This window comes from Fusarium solani, assembly GCF_023522795.1.
Source record: "Fusarium solani strain SB1 chromosome Unknown bctg00000014, whole genome shotgun sequence".
Lineage (NCBI taxonomy): Eukaryota > Fungi > Ascomycota > Sordariomycetes > Hypocreales > Nectriaceae > Fusarium > Fusarium solani.
Genome location: NW_027072141.1, coordinates 1,351,712 through 1,364,249, shown reverse-complemented (window position 1 = coordinate 1,364,249; position 12,538 = coordinate 1,351,712). Strand labels below are relative to the sequence as shown.

Below are 12,538 nucleotides of genomic sequence, written 5' to 3'. Positions count from 1 at the left end.
ACTATTTCCTCGTCTGTTTACGAGGATGCCGACTACTTGGCCTCCTCGTATCAACTCCTCTGGTTCCAGCAGCGGGACCATGGGCAGTGAAGGCAGGGTCAGCCGAGAGCTCCTCATCCTCTGCCTCTACCGAGAGTGCTGAGCTTATAGAGTCTCGAGCCCGTTTCTGACCCGCGCGGGTCTCGTCCACGTCGCTAGTAATAACCTCGATCTGGTCTTCTGCGCTAGCTCTCGAAGGAGGTAGAACTGGGCTCAGAGAGGGGCTCAAGGAGGGCGAGTTGAACTCGCTCCCGATTAATAAGGCTGGCTGTACCTTCACCTCGGTCTTGACTAACTCTTTCTTGATTCCCTTCTCCTTTTTGAACGGCTTTACGGCTGACCTCGCCGTCTTGATATGACGAGGGGCCGGGACTTGTGGTCGAGGAGGCAATGGCTCATAGAAAACAAGGAAAAGGAGATATCTGCCCTCTGTTTTACTGAAACGAAAAGGGCAGTCCTCGCCGAAAAGCTCTGCGACTGTCTGTCTCTCCCAGTCGAGGTCGCTCAGCTCCGTGATACCCTCTTTAATATGGGCGTTCTGAACGAGTCTCTTGTCGAATTGAAGAACAGAAGAGAGGGCAGGCTTGTCCTTGAACTGAGGGAAGAAGATGCTGTCGAACCAGAAGTGGACAGGTAAAGATGGTTCCTCGTCGACGAAGGGGCGCAAAGCGACCTTCAGCAGCTCTCTAGCCAAAGACCACTGGGGCTCCTCGTCTTCGTCTAGTATTTCCCATGGGTCAGGCCTCGCAAGGAAGACAGTGAGACGCATCGAGATCTTCCGTCTGCTCTTGTTTTGGCTCTGTTTAGCCACAGCCTCACTGAGTTGCGACGAGCTCGCCCTCATGCCCCTCGCGCGATCCGACTCTGGGTAAGTTTGGCATCTCGATACACGGCTGAGGGCCGCGATGCTGCGAGGATACGGCCAGGGCCGTCTCCAGAGCCGGTGAAGATCGTCTGTGAGGGCGTGGAACGACCAGAGGCTGTTAGGTCGATAGACTGTATAGCGGAGGAGGTGGAGGCTGTCTCAACGTCTCGAAACGGGACTGGCGAGCTGTCGAGGATGGGGATGCTCGTGGGCCAACGTCTGCCGCAATATGGACAAAGATTGGACCCTGGGGTAGCTATCGCGGATGAAATCGTGGCTCCGTTGGTACGATTTAGGGGCCACGGTCTTCGGAACATCGGGACATATCTGCGATAGGACGTGATCGGGCATATCTACGTACAAGACAAGGTCAGTCACACAATCTCATGATGGATAGACCCGAGCTTACTTGGGGAATGGATGGGGATAGCCCATGACTGCTACGAGGTGGCGATGGGCTGGGTATTGATGCTGGTGTGTATGTGTGAGTGAGTGAGTGAGTGAGTGAAAAAATTGTGACGCGTCACCAGGAATTATCACGACATATTCCCTAGTGGAGATGCCATCCAAATGGAGAGATACCTTCCGGATAGTGTGCAGTACTGTAGTCTTGCAAGGGTCCACAAAATTACTAAGTATTTTAACATGGTTGAGGCTTCCCAAAAGGGTTTTGTCACCCATGTGGTAATATGCAACCGTAGACTGTGCCCCTAGCCTGCCGACAGGGGGGGCTGTGCCCCGAGCACACAGGACCTGTGCGCCTAGACGGCGCCATGTGGGGCTCGGTACGGCCGGGAGGCTCAACACAACTCAAGGGATAGTATTAAGAGATAGCGATAGCCACTAGCATCAAAACTGCCAGTATAAGTCCCAAGCAATCTCATCCGCTTGATGTTCTTGCGGTCCCACGTCGACATCTTGCCCTAGTCCACATTCGGTGAGGGACAACGTTGGAACTGGCTGGGCGGAGACCATCGAATCAGGCGGCATAGTGGCCGTTTGAAATTGTTCTAAACCCATGTCGAACATGTTGTCCCTAACCTCCGATGCACTAGATCCCTGCTGAAAAGGGTTCGTCCAGATAGGCGGGAAGCTACCCGCTTCCAGACCCTGCATGTTCAACTCTTCGGCGGTGCTGACATCGCTTGGGCTCCCGTAGTTGGGGCTCAGCGAACTGCCGTGGGTATCAAAGGCAGAAGAACAAGCGAGCAGCCCACCCACACACTTCTTCGCCTCTTTCGCGACGTATTTATGGATGAGAACGCAATTGCAGTGGGTATGCCGCAGTAATTGGGTCTTCAGGTAGTAAACTTCGGCATTTAAAGAGTCGACACATGTTGAGAGATAGCGGTTCTGGTCCTCCATAGCTGCTTCGCGAGAGGCGAGTGCTGAGGCTTCATCACGCTTGCGGGCACGACACTTAGTCGCCGCAATGCGGTTACGTTCGATGACTCGGCGCCGGCGGGGATCCTTGGGAAGACCATCAGCGTCCAGTTCCTCCTGTTGGCTCGCTACCTTCTGCTCTTTTTGCTGCTTCTTGGGTTTTCGGCCCCGTTTCCTTGGCTTAGGTGACCCTACAGCCTGCCCAGTGGCACTAAACTCCAAAAGCGCCTTTTCTGCTTGCGATTGACTCCGTTTACGGGGCCGCCGGTTCAGGTCCTTGTGTCCTATGACGGATGGTTGCATATTTTGCGGTGCTTCGTTACCTCCAAGATTCTTGAATTCCGCGGGCTGAGTCGGTAATGCGATGTAGGAGGATTTATGACCCACTTCTATCGGGACCAGGGAGGCATCAATTGCTTCTTCAAAGAATGAGCAGCCACCTATTTGGCTTGGCGTCGGCTGATATGTCAAACTGTTTCGAGGCTTTGGGAAGCAGTACTCATCCAACTGGATGGCGGGATCATTAGTAAGATGTGGTGGCGATGACGTCGGGGGGACGCATGATCTCCTGGCAGGAGCATACGGAGACAAAATAAAATGATCCAGCTCCGCGGATTGCTAGCTCGGATGATAAGCTGCGACGAGAGGGGTTAGAAAGCCTAAGTTGATATGCAAGGAGAGGGAATTCAAGGGAAGTTTCCCAAGCAGCGAGACCAGACGACATGGGTAGGGCACGGGAGGATCGAGGAGAATGCGAGGATAAAATATGGCAGCTTTCACAAGCAACTAGCTGACCGGAATGCGGTACTAAGAGCAGTGCGCAAAAGTTTATCCATACCCTAGCAAGCAGCACAGCATCAACCGAAACTAAGCATAGGATAACCGGGCCATGAACAGAAAACAAACTTTGCCCATGGGAGCGGGACGTCCAAACGCCCATCTTTGAAACCGGAGGAGACCAGAAATCTCTCCGAGGAGATGGATGACCTATGAAGCTATGATTGGCCAATCTGCCGAGGGTTTCGGAGTGCAGCAATTAGCCATCACCCATGTCGTTGAGTCTCGAGGAACAAGCAATTTCCCAGGGCCACGGACCACATAGAGTCCTGCATGCAGAACTGCTCGACTTGCTTGAGGCTCATAGAGTTCTGAGATGGAGTGGCCTGGACGGGCACCAACGAGGCTGCGAAGGTAGGGGATGGGTGGGCGGTTTAAAATGTGCGGAGGCATGTGATTGTGCTTCTTTTGGGACCGGAAGGCGCCGAATAGAGGCTCAGATGAGGATACTGCCGGGAGCATCTTGACCCTAGGTCTCATCCAGCGTCAATGCTGAGCACGTGAGAATATGAGTAAAAGAAAGAGAATCCTCTCTGAACAGCTCTCAAGGGCAGATCTGCATGGCCCCACTCTACTCCGTATGCTGCGAGGAATGGGAGGGTACCGCGTTTTCTCAACGGCGATTAGCGCCGGGTCCTCACCTCAAGGTTTTGGCCATTGCGTCATGTTTTCACTCGATCTCCTGACACCACATAAACTCTATGTTGGAGCCAGGGAGTGCGTCGGACATCTGCTACGTGGTAGTTGATGATCGGTGGGCCGTGCTTTGTCGATAGCACTTGAGGCTCCGCAAATACTGGGGCTCGTCAATTTGTCGGCTTCAATCGGAGGCGACTGGGCGAATCAAGATCGCTCTGCGGATAACTCAAAGTCTGCCCGAGCTGGTTGTGCGTTTCTTGATGTCATCCATTTTGACTGATGGTCACTGCAATTGCAACCTGTCGCATAACATTCGTGTGACCGGATGTAACTATCCGGTTTCACATCTGGCCTGTCGCATAATCCTAACGACATGAGCTTAAATAGCTGTGCCCGAACACATGGCTGTTCGATTTCTTTTGTTCTTTAGATAATTCTCATCAATTGACTGGTGCCATCAATGATCCCTGTGGAGCCAATTGTCTGACACAACCTCGTGTCACCGACATCAGAAATGCGTTTTCCACAGGTCGAATCCCGGCGCGGGGCGAACCGTCGTATTGCAATTAACAAACATGATGTGACCAAGCCGCCGGCTGCAGCTTGGCCGTTTCCTTTATTCGCCAAATCTGGAGCGCATACACACATTCTGGTTGCTTGCATAGGCCACAGGGAAACAGCGGTATAATCTTTTCACATGAACACTTTGCAATGACGACAAGAGAACATTTGAGGATCTTCGACGACAACGAATGCTCGAGGGTCAGCGCGGGCAATCAAGAAGGCTCAGCACAGCGCGGTAGCTCATTTGGCTGGGTATGTAACCAGCGCTATTGGGAAGTTAGTACGCCGAGTACGCGAGTACAAGTGCAATATCAGTCGCCATCCGGTCGATGAGGCAGAGTCAAATCATAATCCCATACATCTCAAACCCCCTTAAAAAAATTCACAAACAGCGAGAACGAAATGTGTGAAACAGCAGCCACACAAGAACTCAACACTCCTGCATGTAGCCGCAATGGCTTCAACGGTTCATTACATCTTCTTCCGCGTTGTTTTGACTCGAGAGAACACGCCACGAACACGACGCGTCCACCAACGACAGCGACGATATCCGAGCAGCAGTACAGCCCACGGATTGTGACAGCGGAGGCCAAACCTTCGAACGCCGCCAAAATTTTACACTGATGGCTACTTGTGGGGAACTCAAAATCGTCATCCCCGTGGTCGCGCTAACAAGTATGGCTCTTACACCGGCGTAGTGCATTCTTCGTGCGTCATCCTCATTCTCCGCTCCCGCCCCAACAGTACACAGACAAGGAGATCGTATCATGGCTACGGCTAACCGCCATAAGAATGGCGTTCAATTCTTTTCACTGGGCTTATAGTTCAGGGTAACCAAGTCAAGATCTGCAACCGCCAATTTCCCCAAGTTCAGCGCCGAGACGCTGTGCACTTCGCGCCGCGCTGCACATTGCTCGCTAAGTGAAGAAACGACATTGCAAGTTAAGCTACAGTTGTCAGTTAGGCAAATGATGCGTCCGTGATCTGATACACCGAGTACAGCTCAGAGACCACGGCGAGGTGGCTCGAAACTTCTGACCAGTCTGCAACAGTACCCCCGCCACATGAGTTTCCCCGAAGTATCCCTGATACCTGGGAGTGATTGGCATGTGAACATGGCTGAGAGCCGGGGCGAAGATTAGTGTACTGTATCCCTTGAGTTGTGGAGGAGCGCCCAACAGGTCACGACAGGGGGATCTGGCCAATTAAAATACATCGGATCAACGGTACCTCTTTACCCCACTACTTTAGCCTATGATAAAAGTACCAGCAATCCCTCGAGTCGAGTTACAAATTGCTACATCACACTGCTCACATCCCCAAATTGATTGACGTCTTCTTCTGTTACGACTGACCGGCGCCAACGGCTTCCTTGAGCTTCTTGACCTTGGCTGCCCAAGCTGATACCGCTGGCAAGCGAGGCAATTCGCCTTTTCCCTCTTCGGACGAATTTATGTTGTGCCACAGGCGCAAATTCGTCCCCGGCTCGAAAAAGCCGCCTTGACTGACTTTGCGGATGAAAGGCCTTGAAGACCTCGTTTGTAGAGGCATTCCCTCCACTTTTTCTGACTCGTATAACGGCTCCAAGCCGGCTGCCCATGTAACTGCAAGAGGAAGCTATTCACAAGGACCACGACTAATAAGAAGGTCCAAGCAATAGCCTGCCAAGCGCCCCGACGAATAGGATGTTGAGATCGTATGACTAAGATGGTCCGATCTGCTGGGGCCCCATAGGGACACGGGTACCCGTGGCTCCAAAATTTCACGGGTACCCGTGGGCATTATCTAAGCGTGGATGGCTAACACTGCGACAACTACAACGAGATATGGCTATAGGCTTGTGCAGATCGGGTTAATGAGGAGGGATCGCAGCCGGATTGGTGTGTTAAGTGGCCCTATGAGGACGTTCTCCCGGGCGTAATAAATTCTACTGCTACTACTACTACTACTCCTGCTACTACGACTATCCCTTGAGTTGTGTTGAACCTCCCGCCAGGTCGCGGCAAGGAGGTGTAGCCAATTAAAATGCGTCAATCAAAAGATACCTGTCACCCCCCTATTTCAGCCTGTGATAGAAGTTCCAGCAATCTCTCGAGTTACAAATCGCTACATCACACTGCTCACGTTCCCAATCTATCACGAGGTTCCACCCATGTACCTCCTAGAAGATGGTGGGCATGTGGGGCCTGGTACGGCCGGGAGGTTCAACACAACTCAAGGGATAGGGCTGAATACAATGCCTGTTGCTCCTCACTATCTTTCTCATATGCTCTCCATATCTCCCCTGGCCCTCGTCTACTCGAAAAAGGTGCTACTACTATCTCATCGGCTACTTTGACATCAAGACGGTCGTTCTCTGACTTGTCCCAGTCAAGATAGGCCATCATCTCTTCTTTAGTCCATTCCCTAGAGCCTGTTGGCGTCTCACAGCACCTAGTCATTTGCTTCCAGTCGAGGCACCAGTCGTAGTCGGCTTTACTATACTGCAAAGGCAGACCCATCGCCTTCCGATACTGCTGATCAGTCCTGGTGCTGCCGGGCGGCTGCGCCTTATACCAATCTTCTCTTGCTGCAGTATATCTCTGGTAGATAGCTCGTGGGTCATCGTACCGCAGTACCGGTGCTACCGCTACCGCTTCCACCGATGATTCAACTGCTGCCGGTCCCTTCGTTGTCGCTGGCAACAACGCTATTGTTGAAGTACCGGCTACTGTTGGCGGAACAGCTATGGCTGCCAACGTTTCTGTTGCTGACCGTTGTGAAATCTCCGCGTGCCGTAGAGGGCATGACTTTGAGCTCATTTTATGGCCTATTGCGTGGCATCTGCTGCATGTAGGCTGCGCCCTGGGTTGTGTAGCTGCCTCGACTGCCTCGAATGCACTAGCCTCCCGCCGAATGCTCGACTGTGGCTTAGCTGAGTTATCAGCTACTCGATCAATGTACTGACGAGGCTCAAGCAGCAGCTGAGGACTCCCAGGGCGACTAAGATGCCAGTGTCTATGGAAGTGCTCCAGACAAAGGGGCTGATCCTGCTCTTGTAGCGCCTTGAGCATATGGGCACAAGGGAGACCGTGAGATCGAGAGAATGCGCCGGTACAAGCTGGCAGGTCTTCTTTCAAGAGCAGTTTCCGCTGCTCTTCGACCTTGCGTAAAGCCTCATGAGATACCCAGCCATGTACGGCATTATAGAGAACCCCAGAGAGCTCAATCGGCACACGCGATTGCTGCTTGGCTTGGTTATATCGTAGCTCAGCTAGTTGATTGAGCAATGCATGCTTCACGGCCCTCCAAGCCTCGAAAAGGTCTAATGTAGACTTCTTCAGGTGGCTCTTCAGGAGCGCGTGGATACCTTCGACCCGCGAGGTAACTACGTTACCAAAATGGGGGTATCGGTCCACCCAAGCCTTGACGAGCTTTTCCTTGTAGAGATCAAGCCAGTTGGTCTTGATATAACCAACTTCTTCGAGATATTGGGGCAGGTAGCGCTCTTCAAACCCCTTGACGCGCCGATCGAAGGTTTCCTCGTCCGTTGATCTTACAATCGAATGCCAGCAATTGAAAAACTCGTTCCAATCGTTGAGACTCTCTCGGCGAGCCTCTGGCCCCTGGTCATGGCGTGTAAAGGTTGGCTGGCAGTAGCGGAGGACTGCCTTGTTAGCATGCCAGAGGCATAAAAGCGAGATTGCACTTGGAAAGCAGCGAGCGACAGCATTCATACAAGCGAGGCACCGATCCGTGAGGATGACAGACGGGAGGGCTGCACCGCAAAGCTCGTACATTGATCGAAGCCGGTCTAAAGCCCAGGTATAATCCTCCTCGCTCTCGCCACTCAAGAATGCAAAGGCGATGCAGAAGGATCGCTGGCAGGCATCCACCCCGATGATATCGAGGAGCGGCATTCCATATTTATTCGTCTTGTATGTGCAATCCAAGAAGAGCAGGTCTGGGTAAGCCTTGAGGTATGCCAATGACTCTGGGTGAGCGAACAATACTGCTGTAACCCGGTCATGTGAATCAAGCTGCATCCGGTTCCAGAACCCTTCCTTATCTAGCTGATTTGCAAAGGCGTGTATAGTACTTTGACCCTCACACAGCTCTCGCTTGCTATCCGCGATGCGATTGTAGATATCTTGCTGGGTTGCAATGGTGTTTGAGTTCTGGCGGATATAAGTCCTGATATCCTTTGGCGCTATCCCGGCGTTTGTGAGGTTGCTGATTGTTGATCTGTCCGTGTCGGATAGTGTGCGATGATTTGGGTGAGCAGACTGGTGCGAGGTTGGCTCATGATTGTGAATGGCGAATCGGCTATCTGGACGGTGCCTTAAAGTCCATGTGGCCTTATCAAGGCCCTGCTTTGCAAGCACAGAAAACTGGCAGCTTGTGCCTCGGGTGCTTGTCTTCCGTCGTCGTTCTTTCGATACATCTGGAGGGCGACAGGCTCGATCGCAAGTGAATGTGACTGTAAGCCTCCCGGACTTCTCTTTGTGGGACCTTCCAGTAACGAAGGCATAGCCCCGTGGTGCTGCCCAGCTATTAATCGCCTTAAATAAGGCATCTCGGGATGTATACTCGCATTCAGGAGGGAGACAGTCATCTGGAAAACGAGCAGCCGTTCCCCTTGACCCCATTTTCCACCATGCAACAGATGGATATCTAAAAGAAGCGTAGGGACTGGAGAGAATTTTGAAGCAGGCACGCGACGTGTTCGCGTTAGCGCATCCACGCTTAGATAATGCCCACGGGTACCCGTGAAATTTTGGAGCCACGGGTACCCGTGTCCCTATGGGGCCCCGCCTGCAGGGACAGGTTGTCGCGCACGGGCCATTAGATTACCTTGGGCTTAAGGGACCCACGCAGTTGGACATGCAGGCGAATCTTATTTAGTAGATTATGGAGCAGAAGCTGGTGGTCTTATTGATTGATGGCTGGAAGATATTTTGTTCTTCTTGCTTATCCTTCGTGCGGAGCGTCGGTTCTTTCCTTACACCTTCACCGCCACAAGCCACAGATATTGTTGTAACCAGTGGGACACCCACTCTAGCGCCTCTACAACCGCACACAGACGTCAATCTAACGTGGGCTATGAGGCCCCACTAAGTAGATCTGTGGCGAATATGGTAGTGCGAGGACCAGCCATTTCGAAGGATAGACCATCAACCTCCGGAGATGCCTCATTTAGCAAGGTAGAAGCTCAGACCTCTCTCAGAATCAACAGCCACCCGCTGCGAGTTTACCAGATCATGCAATCGTGAGGCGGTGACCAGGGATCTTTATCAGTAAAGGACGGGAACCTTGAAGCAGTGCACGAAGGAATAAGCTTTTCAATCGTCGCACTGTTCACATGCGCCTATGACGCGGCAATTGGCGAGACCACACCTAGTTCGTCAAGTCGCAGACTTGGGGGATTTCCCAAGACTATGACGCTTGGACATCGAGGATGCTGGTGCTAACTTTGTAAATGGATTAACCGTGTGTTTGTTCTTACTTTGCCATAAGGCATGGTCAGGTTATTTGGATGAATCTTATCAGAGTGCTCGCTCAACCGAGCTGTTTGCCATTACTTGTTTGGCGCTGTGGCTGGCATCTTCAACCCTAACCCACGAGCCACGGGATACTCGCGTCACACGGCCCGTAGCCACATCCCAATACCCCTGTTCATCCTGCTGCAGCTCGTCCTCCCTTGACGCCATCACCACCGATTCTCCACCCACTCCCTTGCTACGACCTGATTCTCCTCTCTTTTTTATTTATTTACTTCACCACACATTTATTACTCTGGTACTTTAAGACACTTGCTTCTTGAATCGATCTTTTGCTTCAGATGGCCTGACCGAGAGAGATGGTCAACCCCTCCCCCCTCCATCAGGGCTCCTCTAGAGGCCATCTTCCGGTACCCCTACAACCTCCCGCGCCTGCGACTTCGAACTCAACGACGACTCCAACGACAGCTCCCTCCTCTTCCTCGAACGCCGACGCCCCCTTACATCCTTCTCTCCTCCAACCCCGTGTCGCCGTCGTCTTAAACGTACCCATGCCATGGCATCCATGGCTCTTCGCCCTGCGTCTTGTTTCCGTCTTGCCCGCGCTCTGGTGGGGTCTACCCTCGGCAGTCCAGCTGTTGTTACGCCTGCTACCGGGCCCGGAGCTTGTTGTCGTTGTGCCGTCGGCGGCTGGAGGAATCCAGGGGTTGAGTGTCGAGGCAGATGCTCGGTATGCCCTTACTGAGATGGGCCTCGCAACTATATGGGTGCGTTTTCGCGCGGAGAAGCTTGCTTCACCTGAAGCATCTGCAAAATGGAGGTAGAAGAGAAGAGTTATGCTGATTTGGTGGATGGTTCAGTGTTTTGTGTCGGGATATTTGTCATTCTTCTTTACAGACTGCTTGATGTCTCGATGGTACGTTCCTGACATAGATTCCCTTTGGCGCTCTGGATGATTTTTATGAAATACAGCTTGATCTGACAACTGGAGCAGGCTCATCAACTACACTCCCCAAGCGACAATGGTCCGTCTCCTTACCATCAATGCCTGCAACGCCTACTTCACAGCTGTCGTCCTCTCCCTCACAGGCGGCTTCCAAGATCCCCGTCTCCTGCTACCAGGCTGGATCGGCATAGCCACCGTACGTTCCCCCTCACCTCACCTACCCCTCACCTTCACCTTCACCGCAACAAATATCCCCTCTACTAATATCGCCCTGCAGTCCCTTACCGTAATGTACCACATCACCCACCAAAAAATGAACATCCGCAAGCAGACGCCCACGTCCATCGACGTGTCCTCCATGGCCAGCTTCCTTAGTATGGTGACCCTGCTGGCGCACATGCACCTACACTCTCTCGACTACCCCCAGATACCCCTCATCTCCTCCGGACGGCGCGCCTGGGACGAGGTGTTGCGCGTTGTTGCGCAAGTCCGGGGGAGCATCGAGCAGCATGATGAATTGTAACCAGGGACTGTGGTAAGGAAGTTCTTCTAAAGCTCTGGATGATCTTTGGCATTCTTTGCAGAAGCGACGATACCAATTTCTGCTCACGGAAGAGGCTGAGGGATCTCGTCGGCGCCGTGGTGTGTTCGCAGCGCTTCAATTTCGCCCTTTGTAACTGGGAAGCCGGATCTTCTCTATCCACTTGCAGGGCGGGCTGGTCAAGGTCAATGTCATAGGCCCCGTCGCCTGCGCAGGGCGAGGTCATTGATTCGGCAGTGCAATTTTAGGGAAATTGATGATATCGGTGGCTTTACAAACAATACAATGCGCTTAACACAATCGAGGGGATAAAATCATATCAAAGTCAATTGTCTGCATCCTCCCCTGTCTCCAATCATGGAAATCACCGTTGCCGACCAAGATACCTATCTCCTCAGAGCATAAGGACCTCCGAGGCGGTCACGACAGGGGTTCCAAGCCAATCAGAGTTCTCGGTAGGGGCGATACCTTATCCCAGCCAATTTTTTGCCGAAGGAGTAAGTAGACTTACAATGCGACCTTTCACAGTCATGCTCCCTGAGACCCCCTATAAAGGGCGCTAACTATTAGGCACAAACACTGGGGCGGGGTACGTCTTTGGAGGTCCTTATGCTCTGAGGAGATGAGGGGGTATGGAGCTTAGCCACCGAGATATGTAACAGGTGACCCATCATTGGCAAAGTCGTGGCTAAATGACGTCATAATTCGTTAAAAAAGCGATCAATGGTACTCCAGCCCGGTTTGATTCGATCATTCATGGCGTGACGAAACGATCTTATTTGGCTTGATGATGATACGCTAATTAATTGCCTTCTTGACGTTACATAGATGCGCTCGTCTTGGGCTTGCGGCACGTGGCGGCCCGCCACTCCTTTCAATTTGCGGCTGACATGATCATGTGTCGTAGGGTAGGCATGATCTTCACGGCCTCAGGAAACAACTGCGTTAGTACCATCTCATGAGTGCCCACAAGCCTGCACCGCGTACCTCGCCCCACACCACCCCTGACATCACGAGGGTACGAGCGGGGTACGGAAAGTTAGTTCAATGAAGCAATTCCCGCCAAAACTGTTGAAATGAGCATGTTGTTTTTTATTAAAGAAGAAGAAAGATTGGTGTTAACCACCTGAAACTATTGACAAGAAGACATCCACATCCTCGCCACCAATGGATCGGAATAGCCATTGATCCGTTAAACAATGGATCTCAACAAAAACACCATACAAATCATTTTGAAGCCAACA

At 52.2% G+C, this 12,538-nt stretch overlaps 4 protein-coding genes across 4 annotated transcripts; 1 reads left to right on the top strand and 3 right to left on the bottom strand.

The window, feature by feature from the left end:
• Position 1: 1 nt before the first annotated feature.
• Positions 2 to 883, bottom strand: MRS44_017911 (uncharacterized protein; the record flags this gene model as incomplete). The annotated part of the gene is made up of 1 exon (XM_065615798.1): positions 2 to 883. The coding sequence occupies one exon, from the start codon at positions 881 to 883 to the stop codon at positions 2 to 4; it is 882 nt and encodes a 293-aa protein (XP_065471870.1).
• Positions 884 to 1,753: 870 nt separating this feature from the next.
• Positions 1,754 to 3,586, bottom strand: MRS44_017910 (uncharacterized protein; the record flags this gene model as incomplete). The annotated part of the gene is made up of 2 exons (XM_065615797.1): positions 1,754 to 2,635; positions 3,383 to 3,586. The coding sequence occupies 2 exons, from the start codon at positions 3,584 to 3,586 to the stop codon at positions 1,754 to 1,756; spliced, it is 1,086 nt and encodes a 361-aa protein (XP_065471869.1).
• A 2,945-nt stretch (positions 3,587 to 6,531) lies between these two features.
• MRS44_017909 (uncharacterized protein) lies at positions 6,532 to 8,955 on the bottom strand (the record flags this gene model as incomplete). The annotated part of the gene is made up of 1 exon (XM_065615796.1): positions 6,532 to 8,955. One exon carries the CDS (start codon positions 8,953 to 8,955, stop codon positions 6,532 to 6,534), a length of 2,424 nt encoding a protein of 807 aa, XP_065471868.1.
• Positions 8,956 to 10,166: 1,211 nt separating this feature from the next.
• On the top strand, positions 10,167 to 11,276 carry MRS44_017908 (uncharacterized protein; the record flags this gene model as incomplete). Its single annotated transcript, XM_065615795.1, has 2 exons — positions 10,167 to 10,627; positions 10,802 to 11,276. The coding sequence occupies 2 exons, from the start codon at positions 10,167 to 10,169 to the stop codon at positions 11,274 to 11,276; spliced, it is 936 nt and encodes a 311-aa protein (XP_065471867.1).
• Positions 11,277 to 12,538: the final 1,262 nt, after the last annotated feature.